The sequence below is a fragment of the Sciurus carolinensis genome, chromosome 9 (assembly GCF_902686445.1).
Source record: "Sciurus carolinensis chromosome 9, mSciCar1.2, whole genome shotgun sequence".
Classification (NCBI taxonomy): Eukaryota; Metazoa; Chordata; class Mammalia; order Rodentia; family Sciuridae; genus Sciurus; species Sciurus carolinensis.
In genome coordinates this window covers 28521645-28540696 of record NC_062221.1, presented here as the reverse complement: position 1 = coordinate 28540696, position 19052 = coordinate 28521645, and the positions used below count along the sequence as shown (strand labels likewise).

The 19052-nt window shown below is 42.3% G+C and overlaps 1 protein-coding gene across 4 annotated transcripts in view; it reads right to left on the bottom strand.

Moving 5' to 3' along the window:
• Usp4 (ubiquitin specific peptidase 4) overlaps window positions 1-15443 on the bottom strand; it is a 49357-nt gene extending 33914 nt beyond the window's left edge. For 3 of the 4 annotated variants that reach the window (XM_047563445.1, XM_047563447.1, XM_047563446.1), the window contains exons 1-4: window positions 15286-15437; window positions 11925-12052; window positions 4873-5003; window positions 1805-1931 (exon numbers count right to left, since the gene is read on the bottom strand). In XM_047563445.1, coding sequence (XP_047419401.1) covers window positions 1805-1931; window positions 4873-5003; window positions 11925-12052; window positions 15286-15386 — 487 coding nt within the window. In that variant the 5' untranslated portion in view covers window positions 15387-15437. Of the gene's footprint in view, window positions 1-1804; window positions 1932-4872; window positions 5004-11924; window positions 12053-15285 lie in introns of all 4 variants that reach the window. The other variant, XM_047563449.1, reaches the window with a different exon arrangement.
• Between the last annotated feature and the right edge of the window lie 3609 nt (window positions 15444-19052).

Here is a 19052-nt window from a genome sequence, read left to right as displayed (position 1 = left end):
AAGTGGGAAACAGGCCAAGCACAGTGGCACATGCCTATGATCCCAACAGCTGAGGAGGCTGAGGCATGAGGATCAATAGTTCAAAGCCAGCCTCAGCAACAGTAAGCAACTCAGTGAGACCCTGTCTCTAAATAAAATACAAAATAGGTGTGAGGATGTGGCTTAGTGGTTGAGTGCCCCTGAGTTCAATCTCCAGTATCAAAAAAATAAATAAAATAAATTGAATTAAAAAATAAAAGAAAGTGAGAAAGAGTTGGGCATGGTGGCACATGCCTGTAATGCCAGCATGCAGGAGGTTGAGGCAGGAGGATCACAAGTTCAAGCCCAGACCAGGCAACTGCACTAGACCCTGTCTCAAAATAAAAAGGGCTGGGGATATAGCTCAGTGGTAAAGTGCCCCTAGGTTCAATCTCCGGTATGGCAAAAATAAAAGGTAAAAAAGCAGTGCTGTGGTAGTGTGGCTGAGTGATAGAGCACTAGCTTAGCATGCATGAGACACTGGGATCATTCCCCAGAACCAAGGGGAAAAAAAAAGTGAAGCCAGGCACAGTAAGCACACCTACAATCCCAGCTACATGGGAAGCAGTAAGCAGAGGACTGCAAGTTAGGGACCAGTCTTGGCAAATGAGCAAGACACTGTCTCAAAATATCTCAAAATAAAAAGGTTCAGAGATATGATTCAGTTGTACCAAAAAAAAAAGTAATAATAACTTTTTAAAAAAGTTTTATATATGTATTAGTTGTAGGTGGACACAATACCTTTATTTTACTTTTATGTGGTGCTGAGGATCAAACCCAGGGCCTCACGCCTGCTAGGCGAGTGCTCTACCACTGAGCCACAACTCCAGTCCCAATATCGTTTTTTTTTTTAAATTAAAAAATTAACAAGACTTCTCTTTGGAGTTAAAACAAATATGGTTCCAAAGCTAGCTCTGCCACTTTCTTGCTGAGACTGCTATGATGGATGGGGGTGTGTATGTGTGTACATATATAATGCACATAAACACACATTTTTTGGTGCTACGGATTAAATCTAGAGCCTTGAACACATTACTACCACTCAGTTACACCTCCAGCCCCTTGCTGAGATTTTTTTTAATAAGTTATGTTTAACTTCTCTGACTTTGTATTTCTTCATCTTTATTCCCATATGACAAATGAGCTCAGTATTCTATAAAACATGAGTCCCAGGCTTGGCTTTACAAGAATCTCCGAGAGCCAGGCATGGCAGCCCACATCTATAATCCAGCAGTTTGGGAGGCTGAGGCAGGAGGATCATGAGTTCAAAGCCAGTCTCAACAATTTAGCAAGGCCTAAGCAACTTAGTGAGAACCTGTGTCTAAATAAAATATAAAAAATGGCTGGGGATGTGGCTCAGTGGTTAAGTGCCCCTGGATTCACTCCCCAGTACAAAAAAAATGAATCTCCTGAGCCAGCCGTGGTGGCACAAGCCTGTAATCCCAGCAATTTGGGAGGTTGAGGCAGGAGGATCACAAGTTCAAAGCCAGTCTCAGCAACTTAGCCAGGCCCTAAGCAACTTAGCAAGACCCTGTGACAAAAAATAAAAAGTGTTGGGGGATATGGTTCAGTGGTTAAACACCCTGAGTTCAATCCCTAGTATCAAAAAAAGAAGAAGAAAAAAGGAAAAGGAAAAAAGAATCTCCTGGGCAATAGGCTCCCAGGTCAGGACTGGCCTGAGATAATCTGGACACAGATCTGAAGAAGCACCTCATTTCCCCTTCTATTAGCCACAATAACCTGCACTCTATTCCCAGATTCCTAGGACCCCAGCCCAACTGCTCACCAATGGTGTCTGCTTTGCTGAAATGGCAACTCAGCACATTTGTGGGGTCGCTGTTCTCACAGAGCTTCAGTTCCAACAAATACACCTCCACTTTGCAGTGCTTGACAAACAGGCCATGCTCCACAACCTGTAAACAAGAGGCAGGGGTGAAGGAGCAACGATTCTAAAACTGAGCAGTACTGGAAGGAACATGTCTCCATAAGAGCATAAGGCAGACACTGAAAAGTCATCAATCAATTTCCTTCAGTAATCAAATATCAAAGATCAGAGATCAAAAGTACAGACTTTTTCTTCTTCTTCTTCTTTTTTTTTTTTTTGAGGTACTGGGGATCAACTCAGGGCCTTGTGCTTACAAGGCAAGCACTCTACCAGCTGAACTATCTCCCCAGCCCAGACTTTTTCTTCTATAGGTACAAATTTTTAAAGCCATCAGCATCTGTCTCAGGAATTTAAATTTTTTCCACTCATTAGGACTAACTGGATTTAATGCCACATCAAGACTTCCAGGCAGGTCTCAGGAGGGCAACTTTGCACAGAAAAAAATCATTGCAAACTCATTCTCCTTAAAATACGTGCCTGATGTGTAATTCTGAGCTAGGGTTATAGCTCAGTTATAGAGCAAATGCCTAACATGTTTGAGACCCTGGGTTCAATTTCCAGCACCATGGACTAAAAAATTTTTAAAAATATAAAGCCAGCCTGGACAATTTAGCAAGACCCTGTCTCAGGGGAAAAAAAAAAAAGTGGCTGGGGTTGGGGGAGGGCTGGGTTTAGTGATGCAACCTATAACCCCAGCAACTTGGGAAACTGAGGCAGGAGCATTACAAATTCAAGGCTAGCCTGGGCAACTTACTAAGACCCTGTGTCAAGATTTTAGATAAACAAAAGGGGCTGGGAACTTCCTCAGTGCTTTCCTTTGCCTACTAAGTAAAAGGCTCTAGGCTCAATCCCCAGTTCTGCAAAATAACAAATTTTTAAAAGTAAAAAGGGCTGGGGTTGGGGATTTAGTTCAATGGCAGGACACTTGCCTAGCGCAGGCAAGGCCCTAAGCAACAGTTGAGACCCTATCTCAGAATAAGAAACAAAAAGGGCTGGAGACATAGCTGTGTTTTGTAAAGCGCCCCTGGGTTAAATCTCCAGTACCAAAAAAACAAAACAAAAATAAAAAGGGCTAAAGGGCTGGAGATGTAGATCAGTGGTAGAACACTTTCCTACTATGCGTGAGGTTTATGGGTCTAATCCCAGTAACATAATAGAAGAAAAAAAGAACAGAGCTAATTAACTCGTCAATTCAGAGCCACACTTGTGCATTAAAGCCAGACATTGCACATAAGGGAAGTCATTTTCACCTTTAGGTGGGATCATAATGCTGTTTTCTTTCTTGGAGGGTCTGTCAAATTAGTGACTAGAGAATATATAGGTAAAGCTCTTGGCAGAGTCCTCACACTGCAATACTACTGGCATTTGGGAACATCTATAGTAGGTTAGCATGCCCCTAACTTTTTGATCCCTAACCCTTGCAAGAGTTCAAGTTAGAGAAAAAAAATAGTTATTGCCCTAAATGACTTTTAGATACACTATATCAGGAAAAAAAGAAATACTGTACCAGGACAGCAACTCTTTACTACTTAGCTAAGCATACTACCCAAAAGAGTAAGAATTTTACCTAGTCCCTAAATATCAGCAGACATGTAAGCTCTCGTGATTTCCCCACAGACAGGACAAGAAAACAACTATGGGAGACAGGGTGGTGTTCTTCTCATAAGATTTATCTACCAGAGGTGCTAACGATCTGGGTTTCTGCCCCAGGGTTTACCTTCCCTCAAGAGGTTAAAATTCTCTGGGTATAAATGCCTGATTTTTAAATTACTCAACTGTGTGGCCAAAGACTGAAGCATGTGATATTTGAAAGGTGGTATTTTACCAGGCATGGTGGCCCACGCCTGAAATCCCAGGAGCTCGGGAGGCTGAGACAGGAGGATCAATAGTTCAAAATCATCCTCAGTAATCTGGCAAGGCCCTAAGCAACTCAGCGAGACACAGTCTCTAAAAAACATAACAAAGGGCTGGGGATGAAGATCAGTGGTCAAAGCCCCCTAGCTTCAGTCCCTGGAACAAAATCAAAAAAGGAAGAAAGAAAGGTGGTGTTTTACACCTATAATCCCAGTGACTAAGGAGGCTAAGTAAGGTAGGAGGATCATAAATTAGAGGCCATTCTGAACAAATAAGTAAGACGGTGATTAATAAGTTGTGGTGGCACCTGACTGTAATCAGGAGGATCACAAATTTGAGACCAGCCTCAGCAACTTAGCCAGGCCCTAAGAAACTCAGTGAGACCCTGTCTCAAAATAAAAAATAAAAAGGGCTGAGGATGTAGCTCAGTGGTTGAAAGCCCCAGGCTCAAGGCCAGTACCAAAAAAATAAATAAATACAAAAATAAAATTAAAAAAGAGCTAGGCATATAATTTAGTTGTATAGAGCCCCTGGGTTCAATCCCCCAGTATGGAGAGAGAGGGGGAAAAAAAAAAAAACAAAAAAACAAGCAAGCAAGCTGGGGATGTGGTTCAGTGGTAGAGCACTTGCCTAGCATGCACAAGGCCCTGGTTCAATCCCTAGTACCACAAACAAAACAAAGGAAATAAAAAAGGAAGGTAGGTTTTTGTTTTGCTTTTGCTGGGTTGGTTTTCTGTGGTACTGGGGCACTGGGGTACCAAGTGTTCTACCACTGAGATACATCAGAAAGATTTTAAGATAAACAGGAAGCAGTATATTACTCTAAGTTCATATTGCTGAAGTGAACTTTCATAGTCTTCCAGAAAGTGTTCTCATAGCACCATTGGACACATCCCACTAGACAGCTCTGATGTTTAGAGGCCACTCACTGTAACATACAAGGTGAACACTCTCATTCACTACCACTCACAACCATAATTCTGTAAGAAGAACCAGAAACCTCCATTCAACCTCTTAGGTATGTTCATTTTCCTAAGAAATCAACACAATATTTGGTATCCCTCAGGGAGCACCTGCAGATACTGATTAGCAAGTACGACAATTCATATACTCACTTTTCTGACAATAGGTTGTTGGCCCTCCACACAGCCATACCAATTTATTAATTTATTCCAGGCCTCAGTTGGGACCAAGACATAGTCCAGTTCATCAATTAAGTGTTCTTTCAAGGTCTGACTCTCAGGATCTGAAAAAGAAAAACACATATAACTCATTGTTCTCCCCAGTTAGACTAATTTTTTTTTTTTTTAAGTCAGTACTAGAGATTAAATCCAGGGCTTCGCACATGTTATGCAGCCACTGAACAACATCGCTAGCATTTATTTATTTATTTTTTGCATTCCAGGGATTGAACCCCGGGGCAGTTACCACTGAGCCACATCCATAGCCTTTTATTTTTTGTTTTGAGACAAGGTCTGGCTAAGTTACTGAGGCTGGCCTAGAAATTGCAATCCTCCTGTCACAGCCTCCTGAGTTGCTGAAATTACAGGCTTCTGTCACCACACCCTGCACCTTTATTAATTTTGAGACAGAGTGTACCTAATGTCCCAGGATGACCTTGAACTTCCAATCTTCCTGCCTCAGGCTCCTGAGCCACTAGGATTACAGGCATATGACACCACATCCAACTTGTTTTATACAACTCTTCTGTATTTTTCAAGAAACAAGGAAAAGTATTGGGCTGGGACTGTAGCTCAGTGGTGGAGCATTTGCCTAGTATATGTGAGGTACTGGGTTCAATTCTTAGCACCATATAAAAATAAGTAAATAATTATTGAAAAAAATAAAAGGAAAAGTATTACCAACTACAAAATTCTAAAATTCTATCACAGGCCACAGAGACCTGCCTCCTTTTTGTCTTTAATCAAGTTTTCTGAATATTTTATGAATGATTTTATTTTTTTCTATAATTAGAGGGAAAAGAAAGTTGGATGCAGTGGTGTACATCTGTAGAACCAGATGCATGGGAGGCTGAAGCCAGGAGGATCACTTAAGCTAAGGAATTCAAAGCTACCCTGGGCAACACAGGAGGGCTCCATCTCAAGGAAAAAGAAAGAAAAGAAAAAAAAAAAAGGATAAAAGAAAATTTCCAAAATGTATTAGGATTCCAAAACTAAAATGATTAATTATAAGTATTTATTTATCATAAGTCTCAGTGATACCATATTAAAGTCAGATATCATCTTCCCTGAAAGGATGGAGATGTGGCTCAGTGGTAAATACTTGCTTAGCATGTGTGAAGCCCTGATTCAATCCCGAGTACCATCCCCACCTCACCCCCCAAAAAAAAGAAACTGAAGTTACATTTATTTCACCAAGACTCAATTAGTACTTTTGCTTCCCCACTCTACCAGTGCTGTAGAGTGAACCCAGATCTCACACATGCTAGGTAAGCACTCACTACCACTGATCCATATCCGCAGACCTATTTTCTTTTTCTGTGGTGCTGGGTATCGAATCCAGGGCTTTGTGCATATTAGGCAAGCACCCTACCACTGACCTACACTATACCTCCACAGCCCCTAGGCATTGTCAGGGTGTTTTTTCTTTTTTTTGTTTTTGGTACTGGGTATTGAAATCAGGGGAACTTTAAACCATATCCCCAGACCCTTTTATTTATTTATTTTTGGTACCAGGATTGCCTTGCCCTTTTTATTTTGAGACAGCACTGCTAAGTTGTTGAGGCTGACTTTGAACTTGAGATCCTCTTGCCTTAGCGTAACAGGTCTCTAGGCATGCACCACCACATTGGCTACATTCTTGGTTTTAAACACTCCAAGTCATAGCTTAGATGGATGGTCTGTGGAATGGAAAGAGAATGTATTTAACATATTAGACAAACATTTTACACCTGTAACAGAAAGGCAACATTCCTGGGCTTCAAGGCTGGACATCCATAGTCTGAAACACTCTCTCAAGAAAGGACATAGGGAAGATGGATCACCTTCCAAGGATGCTCCCTGTCAAGTCTGTGCCCATCAACACCCACTCTACAAACAACAGAAGTTGCAATGGGACGTGCCTGTAATGCCTACAATCTTAGCTACTCAAAAAGCCAAGGCAGGTCACGTGCAGTGGCACTCAGTAATCCCAGTGACTTGGGAGGCTGAAGTAGGAGGACCATGAGTTCAAAGCCAGCCTCAGCAACTTAGTGAGGACCTAAATAACTTAGCAAGACCCTGTCTGAAAATACAATATAAAAAGGGCTGGGGATATGGCTCAGTGGTTAAGCACCCCTAAATTCAATCCCCAGTACCAGAAAAAAAGAAAAGAAAAAAAAAAAGGCTAAGGCAGGAGTCCAAGTTTAAGAACAGCCTAGGTATTTTAGCAAGACTATGTCCCAAAATAAAAAATAAAAGGGGCCAGGCACAATGGTGCATACCTGTAATCCCAGTGTCTCAGAAGGCAGAGGCAGGAGGGCCATGAGTTCAAATTCAGCCTCAGCAACTTAGTCAGACCCTAAGCAACTAAGCAAGACCTTGTCTCTAAATAAAATTAAAAAGGGCAGGGAATGGGGTTCAGTGGTTAAGTATCTCTGGGTTCCTGTGTGAGCACCTCCCACAACAAAAAAAAATTAAAAAAAAAAAATAAAAGGGGTTGGGGATGGAGCTCCATGGTAGAACAAATCTGGGTTCTATCCCAGTACCTAAAACGAAACAAAACCAGTGGTGTGAGGTGATGCACACTTGAAATCTCAGCTCTTAGGAAGCTGAGGCAGGAGCACTGGTTGAGTCCAGGAATCAAATACAATTCTGAGCAACACTGCAAGATATCATTTCATGTGAGAGGCTAAGGCAGGAGGATTGCAAATTCAAGGCCAGCTAAAAAAAAAAAAGCTGGGTATGTAGCTTAGTGATAGAGTACCCCTGGATTCAATACCCAGTACACACACACACACACACACTCACAAAAATTGACACTAAACAAACTTTTCTCTAATTACTAAAATTTAAACTCAAAAAAGGTTACTTAAAGGGATATGACTAGTCTCTAATACTAAGCACCACGCAGATCTGGCCACACATACTGTGCCAAATAGTCAGTAGAAACCTTAAAAACAGGGAAGAAACCAACAGCTTTCAGTCTCCTCAACTCCAAGTACATCAGTTCTATAAGGCTTTCCCCTCTAACTCAGTGACAACTTTCCCAAATATGTCATTATTTTGTGAGAGAGCATGTATGTGGTGGTAGAGACTGAGCCCAGAACCTCAAGCACACACTCTGCGACTGAACTATATAGCTCCATCCCCCAAACATGTCATTCTTATGACAATATTTGGCAAGCAGAGAAATTTACCTGGCATTTTCAATGTAGGTCACTATTTTTACTCAAAACTGGATCAGTATGAGGACATAATGTTAAAAAACACACCAAGATCTTTTTGTTTTGTTTTTGAGGTACTGGAAACTAAACCCAGGGGCACTTCACATCTCCAGTCCTTTTTCTGAATTTTTTATCTAAAGATACAGTCTCACTGGTTGTGGTAGCTCATGTCTGTAATCCCAGCAACTAAGGAGGCTGAGGCAGGAGGATCACTGATTCAAGGCAGCATCAGAAACTCAGCAAAACCCTGTCTCAAAAGAAAAGAATTAAAAGGTCTGGGGATATAGCTAGTGGTAAAGCACCCCTGGTTTTAGTTCCCAGTACCAAAAGAAAAAAATGTTTGGAACCCTGAACTTTCCTACCTCAGCCTGGGATTACAGATGCATACCATTGCCAGGCAACACAGAGGGTTTTTTTCTTTTCTTTTCTTTTCTTTTTTTGGTACCAGGGATTGAACCCAGGAACACTTAACTACTGAGCCACATCCCCAGCTCTTTTTTTATTTTTTAATTTGAGACAGGGTCTTGCTAAGTTGCTTAAGGCCTTTATAAATTGCTGAGCTGGCTTTGAACTTGCAATCCTCTTGCCTCAGCCTCCTTAGCAACTGAGATCATAGCATGCACCACTGCACCCAGAAACACAGAGATTGTAAAATGAGGATTTACCCTCTACAGATTTCTGTTAACAGGCAAATAGAGGAAAATAAGAGCACAGATTAGTATAGCACAGGAATTCCATTTGATATAAAGTAGGGACAAAGGTGGAAATGAAAGGAGAACTATGCAGACAACACCAGCAAGAATATGTTCTCCCTGCTTCCCACGCTTTTAAGAGTCTCTTCCAGGCCACTTCTATGACCACAGGTAAAAGGCAGCCAGGCAGATGACTAACTGAGAGCTTAGGAACTAAGGGGTTGAATTTCATTCAACAGAAATCAGTAATTTCTGCATTGTCAACGTCCACAGCCTAACAGAATGTGCTTTTCATTTCCCAGCCATAAAGATTAACATTTCAAATCAAGGTTTAGTGATATAAAATTCGGAACCATAAAAGGAATGCCTGCCCTTAAGAATTCTTTTTAGAGCTGAGGATGTAGCTCAGTAATACAGTGCTAAGTAGTCTGGCATGCTCAAGGCCCTGAGCTCAGTTCCCAGTACAACAACAACAACAACAACAAAAAGGATTATCCTTTTTAAGGAGAGGGAGGGAGGGAAAGGGTGCTGGAGGAGACTGAGCAAATTATGTTTATATGCACATATGAATATGGTATAATGAATCCCCCTATTACGTATAATTACATCGCACCAATAAAAAAATAAATTAAAAATAAGTAGTGAGGTGTGGTGGCACACACCTGTAAACCCAGTGACTCAGGAAGTTGAGAAAGAGGATTACACATTCAAGGCCAGTCTCAGCAACTTAGCAAGGCCCTAAGCAACTTAGTGAGACCCTGTCTCAAAAAAATAAAAAGGTTTGGGTTGGGGTTGTGGTTCAGTGGTAGAGCGCTTGCCTCACAAGTGTGAGGCACTGGGTTTGATTCTCAGTACCACGTATAATTAAATGAATAAAATAAAGATCCATCAACAACTAAGAAATATTTTTTTTAAAAGGGCTAGGGACTTAACTCAGAGGTAAAGCACCCCTGAGTTGAACCCCCAGTACCAAATAAATAAATAAACAAACCTAGAAAAACATTATCAAAAATAAAAACAAAGATTTCTCTTTTTCTAAATAAAACGAGGGCCAGGAGCAGTGGCACATGCCTGTAATCCCAGTAACTCAGGAAGTTGAGGCAGAAGGATCACAGGTCAGCCTTGATAACTTAGCAAGACCCTGTCTCAAAGTAAAAGAACAATTAAAATCTAGGGATGTAGCTCAATGGTAGAGCACCACTGGGTTCAATCCCCAATACCAAAAAAAAAAAGGGAAATGAAACAGTATTAACATAATGAATGCAATAATTCCTTAGGGCAAGTTCATGGTATAGTGCCACCATCTGACCTACATCAAGAAAAAAAGCTGCTTCTAGTCCATCAGATCAGATAGCTGCTCTGAGGCTTCTGGGAGGCCAGGTTCCTAAGGCAGATGCACAGCACCCTGAGAGGCCAGCCTCATGGCTCTGCAAACAAACCCCATACCACCCACTGGAGGCCCTGTCTTCTTCCTGGTTGGTATTTATTTCCAGCACCTGTTTGATGTGGTGTTTTATTCTCTACCTATTGCACTGTTGTGACTTCTTAGCTATTACTGATTTTTGTATGAAAAAAAAGTTGTATTCTTAAATCTGGAGAGAAAAGATATTATGGTGACTGAAAATATGGTCGTGTCAGGTGTCAAATATTATTGTATAAAAGGCTTCTTGCTGTTTTGTCTGACACATTACATTCATTTTGTATTTGCTGGCAATACTGAAGGCTTTCATTTGTATGAACTCTAATTTCTATAAAGGTGTCATGGATTTTTAAAATTAGTGTTTCATTACAACTGTCTCAGCATTGGTTAACTAATCTTTGCCAGTACCATTATTGATCAAGCAAATAAATTTAACAGCCATCTGGGGGGAAAAAAAAAACAAAGCAAATAACACTGTTAATGTAATTTAGATCTTGCCTAAAAGAAAATATGAGCTCAAGCACTGTTCATTTTAACCAACATCCACGTTAAGTATATATAGATTGGGTCTCACTCTTTTGAGTGTGAGACTGCCTTCTTTCTGCCCTGATTTTGGACAGAGGTGACAGATCACCTGCCCACAAAGAAGTTTAAAGTCAGCAAAACAAAACCTGAGAAAAAATAACTGTTATCCCCATGCATCTACAGATGTAAGCCAAGTTCTAATATGACACACATCACCTTTGCCACAGTTCCCAGTGGGAGCTGACTGTGGCTATATAACTGTCTACTGACTTTCCCCGTCTCCTCGCGCTAATTCTATGACAAAGCCATCACAGGAATGTTTGACAATCTTCAATAGGTCTATACTTTGTTCCACTTCAAAGATAACACAAAAAATTGTGGTTCCTCAGGCTGGATATGTAAATCAGAATTAGAACACTAAGTTAGCATGTGTGCAGGAGCCTAAGTTCTATCCCCAGCACCAAAAACAAAAATTTTGGTTCCCAAATTTCAAATTTCAGATGCAATTTCAAAATGATAGACTATTTCTTTGTTTTGCATATACTAATCTAAAATCTGAAACCTTCAGTAGAATTTACAAAGAGAGAAAAAAATTAAAATGTTAAAAGCATGCTCTTGTTAGAAATAGTTAATTTAGCCAGGCATCATGATGCAAGCCTATAATCACAGCAGTTCAAGAGGCTGAGACTAGAGGATCATGAGTTCAAGGTCAGCCTCAGCAACTTAGTGAGGACCTAAGCAACTTAGTGAGACCCTGTCTAAAAAGGAAAAACAAAAAGGGCTGGGGTTATAGCTCAGTGGTAAAGCATTGAAGCCATGGTTTCCATCCTCAGCACCACATAAAAAATAATAATTATAATAATGGTATTGTGTCCACTACAACTAAAACAAATTTTTAAAAGGGGGGGGGCTGGGGATGCAGATCAGTGGTAAAGCACCTAGTTTAACCTGGTTTAAATTAGAAGAGAACAGTTTTACTTCTCCTAAGGATCTGCAAAAGCTCCTGCTATAGACACAACTGAGGACGCTTGTTTCTATCTCCTCACATTAGGAAAGTCAGATTCACAATGCCTATGTTACAGATACACATGATCACAGGCAACTGCCCAGGTGTACATTTAGCTAGAAGGCAAAAGGATACTGCACCTGAAAAGAGTCCTGAGTTATCTATAGGTCCAGGAAACAGGTTATGTTCACCCACATTGTACATATCCCAGCTATCGAAGCCCACGTACTTCTTCCATTGCTTGAACCACCTGCTGTCAATAAGATACCTAGAAAAAAAGAAAAACTTACTATAGCAAAAAAACTAAGGTTACAAGTTTCTGCAACTGTTCCCTTAATGTGTGTGTGTGTGGGGGGTACAGGGTGTGGGCCCCCTCACACGCTAGGTAAGCATTCTACTACCGAGCCCCAATCATCCTTAATCTATTGTTTTTTTTTTTTTTTGGAACCAGGGATTAAACATAGAAGTACTTTACCACTGGGCTATATATCCAGACCTTTATGTTTTATTTTGAGACAGGGGCTCATTAAGTTGCTTAGAAGTTCGCTGAGTTGCTAAGATTGACCTCGAACTTGCAATACTCCAGCCTTAAGCTCCTGAGAGGCTGTGATTGTAGGTGTACACCACTGCACCTGGTCCCCTTAATCTTTTTTGTTTTTTTAAGTTGTTGATGAACCTTTATTTTTATTTATTTATATTTGATGCTGAGAATTGAACCCAGTGCCTCACACATGCTAGGCGAGTGCTCTGCCACTGAGCCACAACCCCAACACCCCCTTAATCTTTTATATGGTCTTTCCACATTGGGGAATACATAATCACCACTAAAAATCACACTTGTGGCTGGGCGCAATGACACACACCTAGAATCCCATCAGCTCAGGAGCCTAAGGCAGGAAGCTCATGAGTTCAAAGCCAGCCTCAGCAATATAGTGAGGCCCTAAGCAACTCAGTGAGACCCTCTGTCAAAATTTTTTAAAAAATAAGCTGGGCACAGTGGCTCACACCTATAATCCCAGCAGCTTGGGAGGTTGAGCCAGGAGGATCACGAATTCAAAGCCAGCACTGGCAAAAAAGTGAGATTCTGTCTCCAAATAAAATACAAAATAGGGCTAGGGATGTGGCTCAAGTGTTCAAGTGCCCTGAGTTCAATCCCCAGTACCAAAAAAATAAATAAATAAATTAAAAAAATAAAAACAAAAAGGGTGCGGATGTGGCTCAGTGGTTAAGCAACCCTGGGTTCAATCCCAGTACCACCAAAAAAAAAAAAAAAAAAAAAAAAAGCGTAAGTTGTACTTTACGTTGTTTTCTATACTTAAATATAAGTAAATCTGATTATATTTTACAAGTATTGGGCTGGGGATATAGCTCAGTTGGTAGAGTGCCTGCCTCGCAAGCACAAGGCCCTGGGTTCAATCCCCAGCACTGCCAAAAAAAAAAAAAAAAGAAAGAAAAAAACAAGTATCACTATGCTATTTTATAATTAAGACAGAAGGAGGGGGAAACATCTCTGGGGAAACAAAGCAGTTATATTAGTGAGTCCTTCAAATTTTATGAACATATGTCAGAGGAGATTAGACAGCTTCCCAGAAGAAACAAGGATCCTTAAATACATCCAAATCTCTAAAATGCTGTTTTCCTTCAAATTCCTTAAGCAATACACTCCTACTGTATGATTTTAATGCATCTTTGTTTTTTGTTTTGCTGTACTGGGGACTGAATCCAGGAGCACTCTACCAGTGAGCCACATCTCGTCTTTTTATTTTTTGAGAAAAGTTCTCACTAAAATTGTGGAGGTTGTCCTTGAACTTGGGATTCTCCTGCCTCAGACTCCCAAGTTGCTAGGAGTACAGGTTTGCACCATCACACCCACTGATTTTAATCTATCGTAGACATCTTTTGGGCTGGAGATACAGTTCAATGGTAGAACGTTTGCCTAGCATGGACAAATGCCTGCACAAGTGCTCCTTCTGAATATTATTTGTGTCATACTTTGCAGAACAACTTCAAAGGTACCTGTGCATGCCTTGCCTTTCACAATTTGGGAAGTTCAAGATAAACATCATAAAGCTATACCTGAACACCTCCTCACCACAATGGTTCTCTTCCCTGCTTCAACTCTTGCTCAACAGATCAACACCACAATGGTTTCTTAGAATGAGTTAGGCCCAGTGGCCCCTGCCTGTAATCCCAGTTACATGGGAAGCTGAGGCAGGAGGATCACAAGTTCTAAGTCAGCCTCAGTAACTTAGCAAGACCTTGTCTCAAAATAATAAATAAAAAGAGCTGGGAAAGGTAGCTCAGTGACAAAGTGCCCTTGGATTCGATCGCAAGTGCCAAAAAAGAATGATTTTCAATCATATTCAATGTAAAGCCTAGCCCTAGTTTTCTACTTCCACTTAGTAACATCACCTGGGAATCCCTCCACTACTGAAAAGTACTGTGTCTTCTACTAAACATCTATTAGTAAGTCTCATCAGCCAGGCCCCATGGCACAGGCCTGTAATTCCAGCAAATCTGGAAGCATAGACAGGAGGGTCCCAAATTCTAGGATAGCCTGGGCAACTTACCAAGACCTGTCTCAAAATAAAAATTTAAAAGGATTGCAGAAGCCCAGCATGGTGGCACACATCTATAATCCTGTGGCCTGGAAGGCTGTGGCAGAGGATCACAAATTCAAAGCCAGCCTCAGTAATTTAGCAAGACCCTGTCCCAAAATTAAAAAATTTTTTAAAAAGGGGGGGGAGGGGCGGACTAGTGATGTGACTCAGTAGTTAAGGGCCCTGGGTTCAATCCCAGGTATCAAAAAAAAAAAAAAAAAAAAGACTGGAGATGTAGCTCAATAATGAGTGCCTTGGTTCAATCCCCAGTAATTTTTTTTTTAAAAAGCGTCCGTGTTCTTCTACATCTTTGACTTTTGACCTATCTTGCTCCAGAATCCATGATACCCTCCTCTCCCACTCCTTAAATCATTTTTGACGTTTGCTTCCAAAATAATCTGGGCCCTTCAGATATTTGTTCAGTTTCTGACCTTGACATGTGTTCGGCAATCTACAAGTTACAAAGTTTCTACTTCTGATTTCAGTCTCGACCCACTGAGACAGTCACAAATTGCTACCCTTGTTTTAGTTGTAAGGTACAGAAATGTGTGAGGTATGGACACCCTCGCCCAAGGTCACACAGTTACTCTTCCATGGTAAAGGGCTTTCCCACACTCAGGGTTCCCGCGAGCACTCCCCTTTTTCCACACCCTACATCCCTTGCCCCGGTTAGCCAGGTTCCTGGAGCTACGAATGGGTCAGGACAACACCGAGCACCTCCCGTGCTGACCTCAGCTGACCGCAGAGTTCTTCTCCTTAAGACCCTGTATTGGGCCACTCAGGGTCACCAGACACCGCCCCCTGTCCGGCCCCTACCCAAGTGAAGAAAAAGGGGTCTGGCGTGAGAGCCAGAGATGAGGCCCCAGGATCTGCGCGACAGAACGGTGGGCCGGATGCTCACCATTGCGCCCCCCGTTGGAGCGTGGTCCTCAACAAAGCCCCGAGCTCAGACTTCTGGGTCTCTACATCCGGTCGCTCACAGCAGCCTCGGCCTTCCGCCATCTCGCCCGCCACCCCGGCCCAGCCGGCCCGGACATCCGCCCCGCGCACGGCGTGCTATGGGCCGATCCCACGCACGCACGCATGCCCGTGCGCGTGCCCGCCCCACTTCAGGTCGCGGCCTCGAGCGCGATTAATTTTGGCCATTTCTCCCCGCCCCCACGCGCCGCCTCTCTCCCACCCGCGCGCGGCGGAGCCCAGAAGAAGACTGAAAAAGGCGTGCGATAAGAAGTGGCTGCCACTTCCTCCGCCCTGCAGGCGAAACCTGTGCCCGACCGCTGTGTAGCAATCAAGCACCCTTTCCTCAGAAGGGCGCCCGCTAAGGTCTCCGGGGCCCTGTCCAGCCTGGCGATCTCAAAGAGTCTTAGAGCATGACCCTCGACCTCTCAGGCACTCCATCCCGGACTGCGGAGTTATCCCGGTCCTAAATAAACGCTGAAGAAGCACTGGAACTAGGTGTTCGGATTTTCACTTCATGCCATTCCTTTTTCAGCTGGAGACCCGTAGGCAACTCTTTAGCATACCAAACGTGAGATCGCAAGTCCCAGCTGCATTGAGACTCCACGATGTGGGCTATAGTCATTAATAATACTCTCAGTCTGGACGCCAGAATCCTCGAGCCCGGGGCAGAATTCAGTACTCTACACGCAGATACTTGCCTGGTCAGGGAGACAAGTCGCCACAAAGGGGCAATCCAGATGTGTTCTCTACCTGAGGTGCCCAGGCATCTTCTTTTTTAAGAAACTGGTGTTTAATTTTCGTTTTGCATAAGTGTCTAGAAAAAACAGCTCCAGATCGTTCGAGTTGTTCATACCCACTCAGTGTCCTGAGTAGTGGTAACTGCAGAGCAGTCTTCAATGACTGACTGGGCGCTTCAGTCTTCAGCAGGGAACTGCGAGATAAGCACAAAGGGTACTTGCATGCTTTCAGACCAGTCTGCCACCTCAGGTTGAGTAGCAGTGAACTCAGAAACTGGAGCAATCCATTCGCCCTGAAATTCCTCCGTGGTCACTTTTTCAGCAGCAGCAGCAGCCTGTTCCTTTTCAGTCACTTTGGGATCTCTGTAGAAGTAGAGATCAGGCATGAACTCACATGAGTGTTCACAGGAAATATTGCCAAGCATGTGCATAAATTCTTGGGCCAGCATCCACCACATCAGAACAACAGAGTGAGTTCCCTATTTAGAATTACAGTAAGACTCATCAGGTTAGTCTGAAAACAGAAAGACCAAGAAATGCCAGAGCAACCCAAATACATCAATATGAAGAAAGGCAGAAAAAACAGGCCACTTTTCAAATGTTCTCATCTTTCTCAAAGCTCTTATGTATTAACTTTCTACTTTTAGCAAAGATTTCTATAAAACTCTATTCATTAGGTCAGAGTGGAGTGTTAGTGCCCCTCATGTAGCATACTACACGCATGTGTGAGTTCATCACATAGCCATCTTAATTTATTCCTGTAACAAGATACAATGTCCTAATCACTATGTTTTCCACTCAATACTACACACATAAATGTACAGTCCTCTCCTTAGAGAGAAAAGAAAGGCTATGCATAGGTGGCACAAGTGGGTCTCCATTCACTTGTCTAGCAGTTCCTGCCATCAAAGAAAAGACAAAGAAGACCCAATTCCTGGCTGGGGTTGTAACTCAGTGGTAAAGCACCCCTAGGTTCAATCCCTAGTATCAAAAATAAATAAATAAATAAATAAATAAAATAAAAATTTAAGCAGAAAGAAAAAAACATACCCAGTTACCACCTCCTACAATCTAATCTAAATCTTTCCTAAGTCACTACAGTGCCAAGCAATGTATGGTAAGTGCCATTAAAGGGTGTGAACCAAAGGCTATAGGAATGCCAGGCATAACCCCAGCTGTTAAAGGAAATCCTTGACTTGATTAGCATTGGGGTATGGTCTTGAAAGAAAGTGTTGGAAGCATATGTTACAGGAGGGGAGACTGGAGGGAGCAGAAGGGAGTTTCTGAAACAGGCAATGTAGGCTCAGAGGGTGAGGATTAGGTCAGTTACCTGAGTACAGCCTACTAAAAGAGCCTGAAGCAAGAAAGGAGACCTGAGAAACCTCAAGACCTGCCTTAAATGCATGCAGTCATCGGAGTTTGGGAGGCAGAGGCAAAATGCCTGAGGGCACTGAGCTCCTATAGTGGTGTAGCCTTCACAGATCCATTAGGAACCTCTCCCTCTGGCTATGAGGGAGGACAAACATGAACTATGTTCAGTGTTGGGGACTGACAGTGGAAGGGGAACTGGCCCAGTGAAGGTCTGGTAGATCATCTGAGTAAATTTACTCAATTTTTAGTTTCAGTTTTAGCTAATTGAAATTAATTTGCTCCCCCCTAGGTCATATGTCTTTATTATTAATTTTTTTTTTGTACCAAGGATTCCCCATCCTTTTTATTTTTGTATTTTTTAAAATATTTTTTAAAAGTTGATAGACCTTTCCTTATTTCATTTATTTGCATGTGGTGCTGAATATAGATGCAAAGATTTTTTTTTTTTTTCCTTGGGTGCTGGGGATCGAACCCAGGGCCTTGTGCTTACAAGGCAAACACTCTACCAACTGAGCTATCTCCCCAGTCCCAATGCAAAGATTCTTAACAAAACACTGGCAAACTGTATCCAAAAACATATTAAGAAAATTGTGCATCACAATCAAGTGGGGTTCATCCCTGGAATGCAAGGATGGTTTAACATCCATAAATCAATAAACATAATCCATCATGTCAATAGAATTAAGGATAAGGATAAGAATCATATGGTTATTTCAATTGATTCAGAAAAAGCATTTGACAAAGTATAACACCCCTTCATGCTCAAAACACTAGAAAAAAGTGGGCTGGGGATATAGCTCAGTAGGTACAGTGCTTGCCTCGCAAGCACAAGGCCCTGGATTCAATCCCCAGCACCACAAAAAAAAAAAAAAAAAAAAAAAAAATGTAGACTCAAGATCCAAGATGGAGGAGTAGAGGGAGGCTGCATTCCTTGTTGCTCTATAACTTGGGTTTCAAGCAGAGGATATCTGTTTCTCAGTGAGGCAGATTTTGCTGCTTATCAATCCCCTGCTGTTTACCACATTTGTCTACTGCAATCACCTGCAGTCTGCCAGCATATCAACTATTTTTTGAGTGCAGATTGCTCACTGTCACCTATCATCCACCATTTGCCTGCCTCTTGCCTGTCCATCTCCTGCCTTTCACCTACCCATCACCCACCACCCGAGGTTCACCTGCCAATCATCTGACAGTAGTCAGCAGACTGACCGCAGACCACCAGTGGATCACTAGCTGCCTGCTGTTGCCTGGAAGTCCACTGTCACAGTACCCACAGGTTTGGTTATACGTGGCTGCCGCCATTTTGAGACAACAGGAAAGACCTGTAGGACCCCTGGCCGGACTGAGGGAGCCCCGTCTCCAGGACCCCTCAGCCTGACTGACCACTCCCTGCCTCTGGGACCCACAGACTGACTGACTGCTCCCCGCCACCAGGACCCTACAACAAAACTACAAAACACTGAAGAAAGAAATTGAGGAGGACCTTAGAAGATGGAAAGATCTCCCATGTTCTTGGATAGGCAGGATTAATATTATCAAAATGGCCATACTTCCAAAGGCACTATACAGATTTAATGCAATTCCAATTAAAATCCCTATG